Below are 19,052 nucleotides of genomic sequence, written 5' to 3' on the forward strand. Positions count from 1 at the left end.
GAAATCATTTAAGCTAAGAAGTTTCATTCTCCAGAGAGGGGAAAGCCAATGGCAAAAAGAGTCCTCCAAATAATTGCTCTACATCTCACTGAGCATGTTGCTCAGGAGCTTTATCCTGACTGCCCTTGAAATATATTTTTCATTTATTTCAGTCCCTTTATAACTCTGCAGGAGAATTACATTTCTGTCTTGAAGTGGAAGGTCCAAAATATCCTGTGAGGGATTTCATCTCCGCTTTCTCTGCTGCTCACTTGCACCAGCGTACCCAAGCTTGCCCCTCTGCCTCCCCACTGACTGAGGAATGACTGAATAAAGAGAATCAATCTGGAATTCAAGTTGGTCTTCCAGGAAATGCTATTTGAAGCCTTTCAAAACAGTGAAGAAATTGTCCATACAAGGATTTCCTCTAAAAATGACTTCATTGTGTTGAGGGCAGTATATTACCCTCCCCACAACTGTGCAAAGATCTGACTAACAGCAACTTGCTCAAGAGAAAATGAATAAGCAGAACTTCACTTTACACAAGAAAAACTGCCATATTTTTGGATTCAGGTTCTGGAAAAAAAATAATCATGTGACAAAACCAAAGGAGAGAACAGCCCTGACATCATAAGTGTTGGCAGTGTACTCCAGACCAGACAATGTTTATGGAAAGACGAGGGCTAAACTTCTCTCCTGTCAAATCTGTGCATGGTAAAGAAGTGCCTTGGCAGGCAGGATCAGAAAGGGCTTTCACTGAGTTTGCACCTTGCTGCCTTGTATATTTCTCTGGAGTTTTTGTAGCACAGATGGGACTGCATTCCAGAGATTTTGGAGGTAAAAGAGAACCAATTCCTCTCAGAAAATACAGCTTGGAAAATAGCTTTCTCTTTTTATAGAAGTCAGAGGATTGTTTGTGATATTTGCAGCCCAAAATGGCTTCACAGCACTCAGCTGTTTCTGCGGGATGTTGTGTTGTGTGCAACCTGCCTTCAGCTGTTGTTTCGTGTTGCTATGTGCTCAGGCTGACAGCTGGTGTGTTTCACTCCAAATTAGTGGCTGCCTTTTGCTCTGGAGTGAAGCAATACCTACACACAGGGCCAGATTGTAGTTCTCTATGGAAATGTTCCCAAAACAAGTGAAAATACCACCAGAACAGATGATTTGTACGCATTTCCTGATCAGTCACACGATACTTCCTCTTTCTATATGGAGTTCCCCAGACACTCCCACACCAGTTCCCATTTTTTCTCCTTTCCTAGCAACCTAAACATTTTGTGTTGTGAAAAGAATTCAGCATCTCAGCAGTTCCACATTTCTTGCAAGCCAGACCCACAGAAATATCAGGCCGCTGAGCCATGCTTGTGGATGATGGCATACAGCCTGGAAGCCTGTTTTAGTTCCCTTGCAGCCAATTCTGAGTGAAATGTGATTTTGAAATCTATTTTAAGATCTTCTGTGAAAATGATGGTGGACTTTTTACAAGTCAATAGCTGTAATATATTGATGAAATAGTTTTTAATCAGTTTAGCTTACTTAAATTCCTTTAAGAGCATTTGAACTGCCTCTTTGGTCCAAGCAAACATTCACTTGGCTCAGGATCTCATCTCCAGTAATGGTACATGTCAGATACCATGCAGAGGTGTTTCTCAATCTGTGACAGTACTAGAATTCCATTAAACATCAGATGGTGACCTGAAAAATAGCTGCAATTTTTTTTTCTAAGTAAACAGTCAAGCAAAGGAAACACAGAAATAAAAGCAATAATATTCTCAAAACATTATTGAGAAAGGCAAGTGAGTGAACACTCAAAGCTTAGCTTCATTATAGGGTATTTTTGTAAATTTAAACCTTATAGCTGTGCTGCACAAGGCCCACTGATAATTTTCCAAAAACCTAAGTAATCCCTGAATTAACAGGATTTGAGAGACATAGTTAAAGGCACAAGGTACTGATGAATGCTCAGAGAAGTTTGTGTCCTATCCTGAGAGCCACAAATAGGCTTATACAACAAAGTGGGACCTGATGTATCAGGCTCATAATATTCTTCAGTATTGAAAAACACCACATCTGAAAATAAAAATGTGTATAAAGAAAAAACTCTCATTATATTAATGAAATAATGTTGGTTCTCACAATTTCTAACCTCATAATAGCCTTCCCCCCCCACTTCAAGAACAAAATGCATTTTCCTATTAGAGCTGTGTTTAACAAATGTGTTTGCCAGTTCATTAGTCACTACTGTACCTATAAGCATGTTCCAGTGAGTACAAATGCATTAATAGAAGTAATTTTATTTTATTTTATTCCATGACTCAACTCACACAACCAAAGTGACTTGGAAGTTTAATAGTTGCGGCTGCAGTATCTAAAGACAAATATACTTGACACAATCAAGGTGAATGTTCTGGGGCTCTGGGGAGTGATTACAGATCTTTCATCAGCGTGACCTGAAACTGGATGAAATAGTTGTAAGTTCTGTGTATGCTGTTCAACACAGAAAAGTTAAACAAGATAGAATAAATATGTATTAAATGAAAAACACAATCACAGTGACAAAAATATATCTATACATAATACTAAATATGAGAAAAATGTGGTCTGTAAAAAATACTTCAAAATGCTATCTCCAGACAAAGCTGAGCATATTTTACTATTATTTACTATCCATTTTGAAGCAGATATAGTGAAGTCAAAATAGGATTAGAATGATACAGAGTTACTACGCAGCTGAATCTGGCATATGGACCTCATTGCGTATGTCATACTTTCATATCTGGTACAAACAGATTTTCTTCCTTTTTGAGAAATTCCCTATTTTTCTCTGCTCATTATCTTTCTATAAAAAGCACTAAGATCTCAAAACACTGGAACAAGTCAAAACCAGTGTGCTACTTGCAAACTTCTTGAAACTCAGGAGAACACAGCATTTGATTTTGATTCAGAATACAATAGCTGTGATTTGACCTGTGATTTGATAGTTGTTTAGAGTCAGTTAGCCTGGGTAAGTCAACAAACGAGCAAAACTGCTGTCAAGTTTTGCTTTGTAGGAGGTGGACTATATGTCCAATGAGTTGAGCATGGGATTGAAAGTCACAAGCTTTACAAATGTTTATTCTATTTCAGGCTCATCATATGACAATGACCCAAGTCATCCAACTTCCCCACCTCTTCATTCTATAAAATGTCACTGTTAATGTTTGCCTGTGTGAGGCTTTAAAGGGCTCTGGATAAAAAACAAGCATAAGTGAAAATCATTACTAAATGAAAATCATGAATAATAGCACTAGTAACAGAGTTCCCTGTAACTGTAGAGAAGTCCAGAGTGCTATGCTTTGCAAGTGACTAAAGCTGCCATTGGCAGCTAAATTATGCTTAGTCTTTCTGCATTTAAACTATACAATTTCCCTCAGTGGCTCGTCTGTCTACACGAGCAGTACAACACTGAAGGCCAAAAGTCTTGTTTTCAATCCCCTATCTCATGGGAAAGTACTTTGCTTAATCTCTTTATGCTTCAGTTTCTTCACCTGTCACTTTAACTATATTTCTAAAGAGCACCACTGTCAACAGAATACAAGCTACTTAGTAATGTTTTCTATATGGCAGCAGGCTGAGGCACATTTGCAACACATCAGAGTTTCAGGAGTTAACTTTTCTGATGTCCTATTAAAAATACATACAGGTGGTTGATTTTCTTTCTCGTGTCCTTGCTTTAAAAAAAAAAAAATTACAGCATTATTAAGTCTGTCTTGTATGAAGGATCAATATATGATATTCAGCTAGGCAGAGAGGTGTTGTGTTGATCTCACTGAAGGTATAGAAATTAGCCTCACACTGAGAATTATGTACCAGTCACACTGCGTTCACCAGTAATCCACTATGCTAGACCTGCTTTTCACCATTTCTGCATGCAGGTATTCTCTGAAAAAAATACTCTATTACAAGGTTCTGATGGGAGCATCACAGTAGTATAACCAACCACTTGGAGCATGGCACACTTCCAAATCTGTATTCTTCTTTTCTTCAGGAGTTTAAAATAAGAATGCAGCCAGTGGGTGTAAGATCAATGGCACTATGCTTACAGTTTGCCTTTCAAAATGACTAAGCAGGCTGGGATACACATCTGCCTCCAGCTTCAGCAGTGCCAGCTGAAGAGGCTGTGCCCAGGTGCTCATCACCTGGCTGACTAATGCAAGTCAGTGGGAGCTCCAGTGGTTGGTAACACCCACCATGTGAGCACTGATGAGTAGATGCAGACGCATTGGGGCGAGGAAGCTCTTGCTGAAGGCTGGAAAGGTCACATACCCACAGCCTGTGGTCTACTGCATGACTATGCACGGGTGGGTGTCTATGCTTGTCAAACCTCCCGATTCTAATCCTTGAATTGGATGAAAATGTGGAGATATTTAAACTTGAGTTAAGAGGAAGAGACAAGAAACCTCAGAGGTGAAGTTGTTGGACCTGATATACATAGCAGCAAATGCAAGTCTCTGTTACACAGACAGCCAGGTTAGATGTTCCAGCCACTTCTTTTGGCCCTGAAGTCTAGTAAACCTATGGACAAAACACTTGAGCTTGGCTGCCTGAAGATAAGCTTTTCTTTGTGGAATCATATAAAACATTAACAAAAAAGTAAAGGCAGCTTCTGGCAAAGTAAATAAAATGCATATCAAAGGTTTGCAATTCACTCTGGGGCTTAAGGTGTTAAAAAAATTTGGACTAATTGGAATACTATAAAGAGATTCACAGTGCTGTGAATGACTGAGCAGGTTCAAAAATGGCATCTGGAAGTGAAAAACAGAAATTAGTGCTGGAGATGTTTGTGGTTTTTTCTTTCTGGGTCTGCCTGTTAAACAGCTATGGGACTCCTTTGTCTTCCAGTAATATTCTTTGTGGTGATCATGTGCTGTGAGAAAAGCACTTTCCTGGCATTTCCAACATGCTGGATGGTGGCAGGTGATGTTACAAGTTGCCAGTTCAATGTGGATATGGTTATACTTCCTTCGTTTCTCCCCAAATTTGGATTCAGATCCTTTTTTGAATAACAGCCTTTTAGGTGTCAGTGTTCCAAGTCCCTCATTTTTCACTATAATGGATAGCTCCTGATGGGAAGGGAACGAGGGCTATAGTAATATCAGATATCTAGGCAGCATTCCTCCAAGGTACTGCAAATGCCTGCACTGCCTGCTCTGGCTCTTGACAAGCCAAATTTTCTGTTTACAACACATGTAATTATACAAATAAGGTTGGCTGATACGGAATATATATTGCTGTACACAATCTTAATCCAGATACTAGAATGGTAGAAAGTCAATTTTGCATTTAATTTTTGGTTCTGCCACAGACTTCCCTCAGATGAGACATACCGTCTATGCTGCGGTTTAATTCCCACTTTTGTAAAATAGAACTAATAGTTTCACATCTGTCTGAGATGATATCAGGCACAGTGCAAGGCAAGATAATGTCAATTAATTTCAAGAAAACAGGTATGGTTTGTATATCCAGTATAATACACAACCACACAGGGCTGCTAGCTGGAAGACAAGATGTATATAATCCATCCTTGAGGAGAACCATGGTGCATTATACCAACGTTACAAGTATTATTCCAGGTCCATAAGTAGACTGGACTAAGTTAGGTTAGAAATCTCTGACCATATGTATGGTATTTAAACTTGCCACAGGACTTTTTTCTCTTGATGTAAATATATGTAAATATATGTAAATATATATATAAATAATGTAAATATATAAACACATAAATACATATATTATGTGAATATATGCAAATATATATAAATCTGGAACTAAATGACCAGCTCTCAAGCTATGTTGACAATACGATCCTCTAAAGCAATTCTATATATTTTACACATGAAGCTCCAGAAATAAGAAAAAAAATCACCTGTAATTCAGAAAAGCTTCTACCTATCTCTAGGTTTCAGGACCAAATTCCTTCAACTAAACATTAGACACTGCCTAATGATTCAGGCCACAGATGGACTGAGTTGCCTTCAGGGCACTTATTTGTTTCTTCTGACCAAGGAGGGTACCTTTGGTAGCTATATGTCTAAATTAAGTACCAAAATGTAATGAGGGTAAATATATTATGAATGGAGCAGTTACCTAGGGCAAAATTAACACTTCTTCCCTCGCTATCTAGCTTAGACTAATTAATCTACCCTCAGAAATACTGTAATAAACCCTACTTTTATCTGCGTCCTGCAAATATCTCCTAAAATTATAAATCACTAGACACAAATCACTATAGATAAAGCCCTGTATAGCATGTACGTTTTACATCCTTCTGCCCAGGAAGCCTTTTAACACTTCTTGAAAGAAAATCTCCTACAAATAATAAGGGATATTGAAGCAGTCAACATAATGGCAAGAGATATGGTGGTATCACCAAGAGAAAAAGCATTAACACCTGGCAGTGTGATTCTCCCTTTAGCAGTCCTCTGTTTTCACATCTCCAAGAATCCAAGTTTTTGTTTTGAGTTAGCAGCCAGCTGAACGTTTCTCTAACAAAAATTCCTCTCTGACAAATTTGCTTACTGTTTACATCATTTGATGCCTTATCTACAAGGTTGCTGGAGGACTTACAGGCTTAAAGAGATCTTTCTTTTAAGATAATGAATTACAACGATGATGATGATGATGATGATGATGATGATGATGATGATGATGATGATGATGATGATGATGATGATGGGGGTTTTGTATATGCATAAGAGACATTGAGATATCATGGTAGCAAACACCTAGTGGAACACTAGATGAAGAGATAAGGGAAAAAGAGATAAAAGAGATGACCCCATAGCTAGGTTAGTTCAGCTAACATTTGTGTTTCAGCAGATATATTCATTCAAGAGGTGCAGGGAAACTTGTTCAGATTATGCCCTTGATAGAAGATGCCTAAATGCATTTCTGCTATTATCCTTCAAAATCTAAAATTTTGAAAGAAAAAATCTGAGCACAAGAATTAGCAGACAGTACATGCTTACACTATTCATTTTGGAGCACATATGAGCTTCTCACATAAGGCTGCCTTGTGACCAAAGGAAGCCAGCAGACCGAACTTACAGTATCACTAAAAATCTTCATTTTTCTCATGTATCCTTTTTTTATCATTTTTCTATCAGATGTTTTCACATTTTTTTTCATACTAGCAGTATTCAGTTCTGATAAGAGCAATCTCTGTGCAGTCACAGTAAATTATTTTAAGTTCATAACAATAATAATGAATTCAAGTATCTGTCATCCAACATAATTTTATGAGAACTATAAGCTGGAGAGGTTACGCAATATTTCAAGGACTTTTATGAACCTTGGGGTGGCACACTCAGGGGAAGGCATACAAATATGCTTTTTCTTCAGTCACCTCACTCTAGCTGCTATGGGCCAAAATACCTGCAACATTTGTTCATAAAGTCACAATGACAACAGCTCCGTTAGAGTCAAATCCAGTGTTGGAAAAAAAATGGAGGTCAGGGCTTATCAGCTATTCTAACTAGAGGTCAGTTCATATAAAGGATGCTGTAATTTTCCACTGCTTTCTACAAGGATGGGAATTACTTTTTTCTCAGCACAGCCCTGCATCACTCTGTGATCCTGCAAGCGTAATCCCTTGGCACTAAAGCCTCTTAATGACAATGCAGTAAACCTGCTCTGTAAGCATCAGAAAAGGGAAATAAAAGATGTTTCAAATTTGTATTTGGCAAAATATGACACTGAAATCAATCAGATGTTCCCAGATCAATAGGGGCTTCAGTCAATAAACCTCCTGTCAACACAATGTCTAGCAGACCTGTTGACAGCATTCGAAAGCTCTTGATTTAAAATCTCTGTTGGGATTGTTATTAAAGCTGCTATTCAGTTCCTTATCTGTTTGCTGCTACTCATAGACATCATTTGTGGGGGCAGCCTGAAGGTCTTGACTGAAAATTTTGGCTGTTGCACATGAAACTTAATTACAAGGTCAGAGACTTGTTTGTTGGGGATTTACAGGAGGAAAATAAAAGCTTTTGAGATTTTGCTTCAGAAGACAGTTGCTGTTAGGAGTGCCATCATCTTCTGTATTTGGGGGCTATGTCATTCCTACAGTCCAAAGCTGGAATTCCATCTTCCTTTAATTAAGCCAAAGCCGAATGCTGATGAAAATATTTGCAGAATTTGGAGAAGTTTCCTTCCGGAGTCAGCCAAGTAATTTTAGCAACTTGCTGCATCTTGATTCAGCACGATAAGTAAGCAGGAATTCATTCATTCAGCATTGAATTCTTCGCCAAACTGAAGTTTAGAAGGTACCAGAGAATTAATTTTCTGAAGGATTAAGGCAGTGAATTCCATACTAAACAATGAGGACCAGGACAGAGTCAGAAAAGAACTCAGAGATTCCAGTTACCATGTGGGCTGCTGAAGTCTCTGACCTTCTTGAAGGGCAAGAGGGAGAAGTTTCTGTATGTCCCATAAATTAAACACTGCCAGGCAGGACTAACATCTGTCTGCCCACCATGGATGAAGAAGCCCTCCAAACAGCAAGGCTTTTCTAGGGAGATGAATTTACATAGTCAAACTACTGCTGAATGTGCTTTGAACTGCACTGAGCAATACCCTGGCTTTACATTAGGCATGTCCAAAATGTCTGTGTCAGCAGGCCCCTGGGGTAACCCATAACAGTAAGCCAGCATGTTGTGCCTGCTCTGCCCCATGCCTAGGTCGCCCACTGTTCCAGCAGCCTCTATGTCTTTCTGCATCTCTCACAGCCTGGCAGCGGGGCCCTGTTTTGGATGCTGACATGGTGAAGAGCTTGATGAGCATCTGTTTACTCAGTGCTACTTTTACATGGAACACAGTTACTTGGCAGAGTCAAATGCTTTATAGTAGGTTACAAATCAATTCGGTTCTCTTCCTTCTTGACAGTAATCAGCAGTTCCTTGGGTTTTCTGAGTTGGTTAAACACTGTGACTAATAAAGCACCATCACACCACTCCAAAGTGCAATATAAGACTGTCAGAATGCTAGTATGGGCCCAAGGTCCATGCAGGTCAGTCTGGGTTACTGGGTTAGTTGGTCAGTGCACCACCTAACACTGTGCCACTATGGGAGAGGGAAAGAACAGGCAACTATTCAGTGATATGATCCAACCCAGCCATGGCTCACAGGAGTTTGTGGTCCAGGAACATTCCAGGTCAGACATGCTGCCTTTGTAGTCAAATTCTGGGTGTTTTTTTTCCTATTGATTTGTCCATCCATTCTTGAACCCATCCATATTTTGGAGTGCACAGATCCTTGGGCAAAGAGTTCTCTAAATTTTTAATATTCCATCTGTGGAGTCTCATGTTCTTTTTTTCATTTTCAGTGTCCACCTTTTACTTTTTATTTACTTTCCTTTGAAACTATAAATTTAGAAGTTCAGGACAGTTTGTCATTTTTTTAGTCTGCGGTAGAAAAGTAACGCAAGTGTGAAACCTCACTGTAATTCTTTGATTCTTCTCCTGTATTTACTGTTTAGCGGTAGAGTCCTAATCCACTGACCACACAAATTCTTAACGCAATTTATTGGGAAATTCACAATGTCTGATGCTTTTCTATAAGACTTGGCTTTGGAGTAAGAGAATCATAGAATCATAGAATCAACCAGGTTGGAAAAGACCTCCGAGATCATCAAGTCCAACTCTTGATCCAACACCGCCGTGGTTACTAGATCATTGCACTAAGTGCCACATCCAGTCTCAGCTACCTTTTCCTTGCTTGCGTTCTCTCGCTCGTTTCTACTGTTAAGGGGTTCACCGTTATCGCTATAGGGAAAAGTTTTAAAACGCAACTTTAGGACACTCAGGCTCTTAAGCCCAGCCCCGGGCTTTTGAGAACCCCGCTCATGACCCTAAAACACTGCGTGAATTGTAACTAACAAAATAATAATAATCCGTCCTTTGGGAGGCATTCCTGCCTTCCACATTAAGAACGTCACTGTTGCGAGGCACCTCCGGCGCGGGGAGGGGGCGAGGGTCCTGAGCCGGCAGGTGTGTGCAGGGCGGAGGGACAGGGGGTCCCCGCGGCGGGGAGCGGCCGGGGGCGGCGGCGCCGGGCCGGGCGGGGTCGGGCGGCGGGGGAGCGGTGCCGTGCGGGCGGGGGGCGCCGCCGGGGCGCTGCCGGCGGAAGGCGCTGGGTGCCAGGTCGGAGCGGGGCGCCGGTCCCGCCCCGGCGCTATCCGGCCGGCGGGGCAGCCCGGCCGGCAGCCATAGCCCTCGCCCCCGCCGGCAGCGGCAGCCCCTCACCCCCGGCTCTCTCTGCCCGTCCCGGCGCGGAGCCCCGGCGGCGGGCGGTGCGGGACCCGCGCCCTGGGTACGCGGCCGCTCGCACCGCGCCTGGGGAGCGCGGGCAGCGCCTGGCTCGGTGGGGCAGGGCCGGCCGCTGCCGGCAGGTCAGGGAGGGCCAGAGCGGCCTCCCCGCCCCTCCCCGCCCGTGCCTGTGAGTGTATGTGCGCGCTGATTACAGTAATTTTGAAGGTGATGTTGCAACGGGGCAGAGTGTGCGGGGCGGCCTGTGCTGAACTTTATAACGCTCCCGCATGTCAGCCGCCCTCGATATTGCGTCCATAAAGGGGTCAGCGGGAGCGCCGGCTGGCCTCGCCGCCCTCGCCGCCTCCCTCCTGCCCGCAGGCCGCCTGGCCAGGAAGGGAAGTTATTCGGGATTGCAGCAGCGGCCGGGAGCGGGAGCGCAGCCACAGCCACAGCCGCCGCGCCGCCGCGCCGCGCCCGGGGTCCCGGCAGGCAGCGAGATGAGGGGCAAAGAGGAGAAGTCGTCGCTGAAAGGTGGGTTCACCGCTCTGCCCTGGCAGGAAAACTGTTCTCCGCGGGGAAAATAACCCCTCCAGCAGCGGGGTATACAGGCGGCTGCGTGCAGGGTGCAGCCGAGGCAGCGAATGACACGAACAGAGGCCAGGTGACTTGGAGAGAGCAGCGGAACTCTTGCAAAAAGACTGACGCGAAGCGGGGCGAGTGCGGTGGTGTAGCCGTCTGGAGCGGGGGCGCTTGAGGGCAGCGTGGGGGGCCGCAGCTGAGCGGGGAGGAGGGCAGTGAGTGTCAGCCCCTGGCAAGTTGAGCAGAAGAACGGGTGGGTTTTGCTGGAGCCTGCCCTGGGGCTGGGAGCCTCTCGCCTCTGCGCTCAGCTGGCAGGAGTGTGCCGGGGGTCAGCGTCGTAGAGCCCAGAGGGGGATGCCAGGGGGGCAGCGGAGGAGAACTCCGGTGACCCTCCAAACTGCGGATGAATTTTAACAGCAGCGCTCTGAAAGCGCCTAAGGGGCAGAGGAAACTAGCTATGTCTATTCCAATTTATGAAGCATTTTTGGCGGGTTGTTTATTTTATTGTGGGATATTTTATTTTTTTTGTTGTTGTCCACTTACATTAGTGAGAGTGGTAGTTTCGCTCCCCAACAGAGGAAAGCAACAAGTGGGAGAACGTAAGGTCCCGCCAGCCGCAGCCCGCATTTCCTTGCCTCTCTCGTCACCCCATCCTTCCCTGGCGCCAGCTCTCTTCCACTTCCCCACACCGGGACGGCGGGACCGGACAAGGCCCCCCTGCTCCGGGAAGGATACCGGGGGCTCGGAGCTCTTTCCGTATAAGGCCTTTGCAGCGCTTTTAAAAGACCTGTGCCCACTTCGCCGAAGAGGGGTCTCTCTTTATCCCGGCTCATCCGTCTTGCTGTTCAGGGTGAGCAGCAGCGTTTGACTGAGCTGCACCCCTGCTGTGCTGGGGTGCTTGCCATCATCCCCCCCGAGGCGCAGGGTACAGGCAGCTGCCAAGGGATGCCGCCCAGCGGCCGGCGGCGGTTGTGGGGGAAGGCAGCAGCAGCGGGTGGAGAGAAAAAAAATAAAGAGCAAAAAGATGGGCTCCGAGCGGGGGGGGGGATGGGGGCAGGTTGCAGCTGGAGTCGCTGGCCGCAGCCCAGCGCCCATCGCTCAGACAGCGAGGCTAAACACGCGCATGAATAACGTCCCGTCGGGTGGAAAGTTCCAGCCGCCTGTAGGGCTCAGGAGCCCGGCAACCCCCGGCCGCGCCTGACCCCTGCCAGGGCTGCGAACGGGAATGCGCCCCGGCAGGGGAGAGTAGGTGGAGGCTGTGATATCCCTCGCCGTGCCTTCCCGCGCCCCCCGGGAGGAGGTCCCCGGCTGCACCTTTAACCTTGGCCTTCGTGCATGCATCAGCGCTCCTGACGTGCCCCCGGTGCACCCGCAAGGCAGCGACTGAGCCATTAAATCCTGGGTACACGGTGTTCCCAAATAACCGTGTATAGTAGAAACAAAATCTGCGGAGCGGGGATGTTTCTCTTTTTTTCTCCGTAACTGCACTTGTCCAGCCCTCGGGCATATCCCCACCTTTTCTAGAAGCAGATCTCTGCGCTCTCCTCCAAGTTAAGGGGACAGATTTTATTTCCTATTATTTCCCTTTTTGGCATTTAAAAATACTTTTTTTTCCTTTTCCCTATCAGTAATGTCCCAGCCAGGATCAGGGCAGTGCACAGAAGGGACATTTGTTTGTTTTATTGAATACCGGGCAGGAAATTTTGTTCTTCTGAGTCACTGCAGCTCCTTCAAGGAAACGTCAGCGTCCCTTATCGCCGCTCACCCCGGGCGGCGGGACCGGGAGCGGATGCAGGCTGCGGGATGGGGGGGGTACACCCACACTTTAGGAAGAGGTGCTCGTCCAGTACAGAGACAGATTTTAAACTTTATATAACCGCAAAAATAAGTGGGGCCAGGATACAAAAGAAAAGCAGGGGGGAAGGGGGGAGAGAGAGAGAGAGAGAGAGAGAGAGATGGGGCTACGAAGTTAGCTGTCCGAAAAAAAAAAAAAAAAAAGATTTGATACGTTCACCCGTGGATGCTTTGCACGGTGAGGGTGCTGTAGGGGCGTCCCCTGAGGGTTGCACCTAAGGCAGGGAGGTAGCAAAGGCAGCGACAATTGCCTTCCCCCCTCTCCCCCCGGCCTTCCTTGGAGGCAGCCAGTGGCTGCCCCCCCCAAGGACGTTGAAGGGGGGAGCAATCGTCGCTGCCCCGCCCCGTCCCGCCCATCACCGCCGCCACTTAAACGCCGTCGGGTGCTTCGCCAAGTCAGTGCGGTGCTGAGAGCCGGTGGTGTCGTACCCTTATCCGCCTCTCTCTCGAAAATGACCGTGAAAGCAGCCGAGGCGTCTGGTCCTACCTTGACTTACTCGAAGATGAGGGGGATGGTGGCTCTCCTCATCGGTGAGCAGCGGGGGGCTTCTTCGAAGATGCTCAGGGGACTGTGATTTTTCTGAGAGGGTGGCTTAACGATTTTGTTTTTCCTTTCCTTGTCCTTTTTCTACCTTGTAGCTTTCATGAAGCAGAGAAGAATGGGACTAAACGACTTCATTCAGAAGATAGCCACCAACTCCTATGCGTGCAAGCAGTAAGTATCAGGAATTTTTGGCGGATTTTAGTCACAAATATCATTACGTATTGCGAGGTCTAGTTTAAAAATAATGCTTGTTTACGGTAATGCCTCCGGCATGACTGTTATGGAAGAGTTAATTGGTCTTGTTGAGGTATTACTCACTTGGCAACGATCTTTGCGGGCTAGATTTGGGACAAATACGTCAAAGGAGATTTTTAAATGACCCGTCCCTATTTTGTAATGTATTTAAAATATAAGTAAATTTCTTTGTTTGCCGGGATTTACTTTCTCTAGATTAATTTTACACCTTTAATCGATTAGATTGTTTTAGTTGCCTTCTGTAGTCGGCTCAACCAAAACTTCTCTTTCGTGATGCGTGCTTGCCCTCTGGTGGAAAGATATGCCTGGTGCCTCTGGTGACTCTAGTAATCATGTGTACTCTTATCCTTTCAGCCCTGAAGTTCAGTCTATCTTGAAAATCTCCCAGCCTCATGAGCCTGAACTTATGAATGCTAATCCTTCTCCTCCGGTAAGTAGATTTTACTCAGACATTTTTAGAACGGCAAGTCGGCCAGTAATAGAAGTATGGCGAAATAAGCATCATGAGTATTACTTTAGTTCAACTCATAGCACACTGATGTAAATAGGAAAGAGTAATCAGGTTAGCCTGAAAGTTTTTCTGTTCCAAACATGGAGAAGAAATTTTAAAAAAGCTTTATTATTTGTTACTTCAGTATGAAATGTACCTAAGACTTCAGCAAGAACTTTTCAGTAAGCTATGGCTGTTAGGCTCTTCTTAGGCACTACCTAATAGATTAAGATATCTGGTAGAGGTCAATATTAAAGTTTTAGTGGCAAGAAGAGGGCTAATCTTCATTTTCAAGGTCACTTTATTTATATATTTTTTAAAAAGATACATTGTTGAGACTCACTGCCAAACTGTTTTAATAAATGTGGTTTGTCTATTTTTCTAGCCCAGTCCTTCACAGCAGATCAATCTTGGCCCATCATCCAACCCACATGCCAAACCATCAGACTTTCATTTCTTAAAAGTGATTGGAAAAGGCAGTTTTGGGAAGGTAAGCTTAACTTTTTTCCATTGTAATTTATTTATTCTTCAGCTCTTCTATGAAATACTAGATACTGGGGTTCTTACTGGCTTTTAGTGAATGGTGGTCATTTAAACCAAATCAGAGTACGTCCTGCTGCCCAGTGCCTGGCTCCCGGCATAGCTGGAGAGGGAGAGGGAGCAGGGATGCTGCATTTGAATGAGTCATAGAAGAGCTGGGGAGTGCAGTGCACTAATGCTGGGGAAAATACATATACTTTGCTTTTGGAAGGGAAAGAAACGACATAAAATCTTTGGGCTAGATTGTTTTGCCAGAATGGTAACACTGTTAGGCACTTCCAGCAAAGAGCTTGCACATTGAACCAGAGGGATGTGGCAGTCCTCAGCATTTAACATAAAGGCTTGTTGCAGGTTGTGTCTACAAGTTTTTCTGTATTTCAGTATTGCTCAGTTTGGGGATTTTATGCACTTTTAGGTCCTCCTTGCACGGCATAAGGCAGAAGAGCAGTTCTATGCTGTTAAAGTCCTGCAGAAAAAAGCAATCCTGAAGAAGAAGGAGGTAAGCTACCCTTCATGATGCCATTGCAATGTCCGTCAAATACATTTTTACTGCTATTACTAAACAAGTGTGCTAAACATTAATTATTTCTTATGTTTTCAGGAGAAGCACATTATGTCAGAACGCAATGTCTTGCTGAAAAATGTGAAACACCCCTTCCTGGTCGGGCTTCACTTTTCCTTCCAAACTGCAGATAAATTGTATTTTGTCCTGGACTACATCAATGGTGGAGAGGTAAGCAGTAAGAAAATTGAATAGTATTTCCTATCATGTGCATGATGGTAGGGTAGGCATTTTCACCCTTTCTTTTAAATAAAAATAGTTGCAAGGGGAAGAGTCATGGGGCAAAATTTAGTAGATTGAACGTTTCTGCCTGCCAAGTTTTGAACTACCAAGGATCATTAGGCCATTTCCTGCTATTGTTCTCCCTTGCTATATATGTTGAGTCTAATTAAGTGCATTGTTAACAGGCTTTGGGGCCGTTTACACAACTTTGTTCTCTCTGTCTCCTGTAGTTGTTCTACCACCTCCAGAGGGAGCGTTGCTTCCTGGAGCCCAGAGCCCGATTTTATGCTGCTGAAATTGCCAGTGCACTGGGCTATCTGCACTCCCTGAACATCGTGTACCGGTAAGCAGCCTTTTTCACTTTGTACTGAAAAAAACATGTGGTTTGTTGAATAAGCATTACAAAGTTGATCTCAGTATGAGGTCAGAATTACTTTTAATAATCTGTGGTGGCTTAGTGAAGTTCTGTAAACAGTTGCACCTAAAATCTTCTCACTACATCTTCTCTAATGACCACTTGTCTTCTTTCATCTCTTCTTGCAGAGACTTGAAACCAGAGAACATCCTGCTCGATTCACAGGGGCACATTGTCTTGACTGACTTTGGACTCTGCAAAGAAAACATAGAGCACAATGGCACGACCTCCACCTTCTGCGGCACACCAGAGGTACTGCCAGCCCTCAGCCCACCGCTTGCAGAGCAACAGCAAGTGCTGTTGTCATCAGTGAAATCTGGTACCTGCCATGTATACGTATGGCTGGTTAGATACAGCAGGGGCTATTACAGGCCTTGTAATATAAGGCTGCCAGTGAGGACGTGTAGGACACGTAGAGCTTGTTGAGCAGGATCAGGGCTCTCAAGCCATCTCCCTGTTTGTAAAGATCTTGTAGCTTTCCTTTAACTTAGATATTGTTGGAATTCAGTAAGATACTTTTATTCAAGAATGGGGAGGCTTTCTTAACTGTAAAGATCCCTTTGGCTAACATTGCCCTTTACCTTCTCTTTCACAGTATCTTGCTCCTGAAGTTCTCCATAAGCAGCCCTATGACCGGACTGTGGATTGGTGGTGCCTTGGAGCGGTCCTGTATGAGATGCTTTATGGTTTGGTAAGCAAAGAATCCTTCATGACAGATAAACTAGCTTACTCAACCTTTCCCCACAAGAAACCCCGTGCCTGCCTGTCAGCCTCATTAACTTCTTTCTCTTTCCCACAGCCACCCTTCTACAGCAGGAACACAGCAGAAATGTACGACAATATCTTGAACAAACCCTTGCAGCTGAAGCCAAATATTACCAACTCAGCTAGACATCTCCTGGAAGGCCTCTTGCAGAAGGATAGGACAAAGAGGCTTGGTGCCAAGGAGGACTTTGTAAGTGCAAACTGGCCGGCACCTGCAGGCAGTGCGGGAGGATGACTAGGCCATACTGTTTACATGGGTCTGAATTAATCTATTTTTCTCTCTGTAACAGATGGAGATTAAGAATCACATCTTCTTCTCCCCAATTAACTGGGATGATCTCATTAATAAGAAGATTACACCCCCTTTTAACCCAAATGTGGTACGTATCACTTCTAATTATAGAATGTATGGAGATTGTCTTTTTCCCTCTTGTCTTTGTGGGGTGCCCAGGGGCCAGGGGGAAGTGGCTGGATGGCTGTGTTTGGGGAGCACAGTTTTTCCTTCCTCTGTGTCTGTCCAAACAAGGTTAAAAATAAGTGGCGACTGACTTCTTGCTGATGGTCAAGCTAATTTTAGTTGGTTTTTTTGGTGTCTCGTGCTTCACTTGCATGGCAATTTATAAATAATCACCAGCATCCCCCTTTTACCAAAGGGGAAGGTAAGGTTCCCAAGGGCAGAGTTACATTTGGCTTGTCAGATACTAACATTGAAGGAGAGCAATCTGGTTATGGAGGTTGTTCTTTCATTTTCTGAGCATTTTAGAAACTGCATTTAATAACTAGCCCAGAGATCAAAGTCCTGCTTCATAAACTGCTGTGTGGCAGAGAGGCATGTTTGCATTTGGTTTCTGTTGCATGAGCTTAGTTGGAGTGTAGCATACTAAATTGAATCATCTTGTTTTTAGTAAGACAATATTCAGCAGGATAGAAAACCCAAAAGGTCAAACTGAAACGGTCAAAGACTGTTAAACAGTGGGACTGAGGTGATAACACTGTGAGTCTCTGCACAAGGGTGCTTGTCTCCACATTGAATTTACGTGTGCACTCACTAAACATTTGGGTCTAAATTCCTTTTCTGCCCTTTCCACAGAGCGGCCCTAGTGACCTGCGACACTTTGATCCGGAGTTCACAGATGAGCCAGTCCCCAACTCCATTGGCCAGTCCCCAGACAGCATCCTCATCACTGCCAGTGTCAAAGAAGCCGCTGAGGCTTTTTTGGGCTTCTCATATGCCCCACCCGTGGACTCTTTCTTGTGAACATTTTTCTTTCTTTTTTAATAATAATAACAACTATTATTTTTATTTTTTGTTTGGCCTTCTGGTGGAACTGCCAGTTGACCAGTCATCTTGAAAGAGAATTTGCACATTTCCACTGTGGCAGCTTTGCAGCCTTAATTTCAACTACACTGTTTGCTGGAAGCTTTTTTGAAGAGCACATCACTCTCTAAATGAGCTTTACAGGCTTTTCATTTCCATTTGTTCTTCCCCCAAAGTGGTGCTGTCTCCCTGGAAAGAAAAACCATAGCGACTGCTGCCATAGACCGCTATGGCAGATTGTAGGAGTAAGAACAAGCTGTTTTGAAATCGTGCTTGAAAAGCCTTGCCTGAAGATCTATCTGAACGTGATAAGGATTTTATGAAATGTGCCTTTTTTTTTCCTGATGAGATCTTGTGAGCTCCAAAGCTTTCCCTGTTGCAGAGTGTGTTTCTCAGTTCATTTATGTGGGTTTACTATGTGAACAAATGGTATGCGTGAGGTCTGCGTGCTACAGATGGACTTAGTTTAAAGCATCAGTGTGACACTTGCAGGATACCACAATGTGGGGCATTGTTTGTTTCTTCCATATTTGGAAGATAAATTAAGTGTAATTTTGAAATTTCTTTTGTAAATCTATACAGTCAACTAAAATTATTGAGATGGGCTCACAATTACTTGTATCCAAATGCTTGAAGAAAGCATTGCTGCTATGAAAAAAGATTTCTATTTTTAGAAAGGGTTTTTATGGACCAAAATGCCCCAGCTGCAGTCAGTCAAAGCTGTTGGTTTCTTTTTTTTTTTTACCCTTCCCCCCCCCTTTTAGTTTAAAAGATATCATCTGTAAAACGGGCATTATTTATGGTTTTGGGGTTTGAGGGATTTTCATTCCTGACTGTATGTATTGTAAAAAAGATATGTACATTCAGTTGTAACTCTAGATGTATATTTAAACTCACAGACTTACTTGTAATGTATACCATCATTGTAATGTAATATAATTAACATGGTTATATGTATCATATTTTTTGTGACCAAACCCATTGGTTTGCAGTAAAATCCTGAAAAATACTTCCATTAGCTCTGTCTTATTTTAAAACAAAGGCTTTAGCCAGCTTAAAAAAAAAATTAAACTAAGATAATTTTGCTTAGGTGTGTGATGGTTATTCCATCAAACTACCCACAGAAGTCTTACCATGGATACAACTTGGCAAAGTACTTGGTTTTCTAACTGTGGTTGTTAGAGTGGGTGTGTATTGATGTGGATGCTCTTACATGGTGCAAATGCTCACACTTCCTCAAAAT

At 43.8% G+C, this 19,052-nt stretch overlaps 1 protein-coding gene and 1 long non-coding RNA gene across 4 annotated transcripts in view; one reads left to right on the top strand and one right to left on the bottom strand.

Moving 5' to 3' along the window:
- The window catches only part of SGK1 (serum/glucocorticoid regulated kinase 1), a 68,430-nt gene extending 49,612 nt beyond the window's left edge, over window positions 1-18,818 (top strand). Inside the window, exons 1-12 of one of the 3 annotated variants that reach the window (XM_064649441.1) lie at window positions 10,452-10,796; window positions 13,338-13,413; window positions 13,852-13,927; window positions 14,373-14,477; window positions 14,943-15,026; window positions 15,129-15,260; window positions 15,542-15,654; window positions 15,855-15,978; window positions 16,322-16,417; window positions 16,526-16,681; window positions 16,782-16,871; window positions 17,582-18,818. In XM_064649441.1, the coding sequence (XP_064505511.1) occupies window positions 10,553-10,796; window positions 13,338-13,413; window positions 13,852-13,927; window positions 14,373-14,477; window positions 14,943-15,026; window positions 15,129-15,260; window positions 15,542-15,654; window positions 15,855-15,978; window positions 16,322-16,417; window positions 16,526-16,681; window positions 16,782-16,871; window positions 17,582-17,749 (1,464 nt within the window). In that variant the 5' untranslated portion in view covers window positions 10,452-10,552 and the 3' untranslated portion in view covers window positions 17,750-18,818. Of the gene's footprint in view, window positions 1-10,451; window positions 10,797-13,052; window positions 13,230-13,337; window positions 13,414-13,851; window positions 13,928-14,372; window positions 14,478-14,942; window positions 15,027-15,128; window positions 15,261-15,541; window positions 15,655-15,854; window positions 15,979-16,321; window positions 16,418-16,525; window positions 16,682-16,781; window positions 16,872-17,581 lie in introns of those variants that run through there. The other 2 variants (XM_064649442.1, XM_064649439.1) reach the window with 2 other exon arrangements.
- Window positions 2,254-12,971, bottom strand: LOC135411621 (uncharacterized). Its single transcript, XR_010429231.1, has 2 exons — window positions 11,388-12,971; window positions 2,254-9,779 (listed from the first exon to the last, which is right to left on the bottom strand). It is a non-coding gene; the product is annotated as an uncharacterized LOC135411621 (long non-coding RNA).
- Window positions 18,819-19,052: the final 234 nt, after the last annotated feature.

Source organism: Pseudopipra pipra, chromosome 3 (assembly GCF_036250125.1).
Source record: "Pseudopipra pipra isolate bDixPip1 chromosome 3, bDixPip1.hap1, whole genome shotgun sequence".
NCBI classification, from domain to species: domain Eukaryota; kingdom Metazoa; phylum Chordata; class Aves; order Passeriformes; family Pipridae; genus Pseudopipra; species Pseudopipra pipra.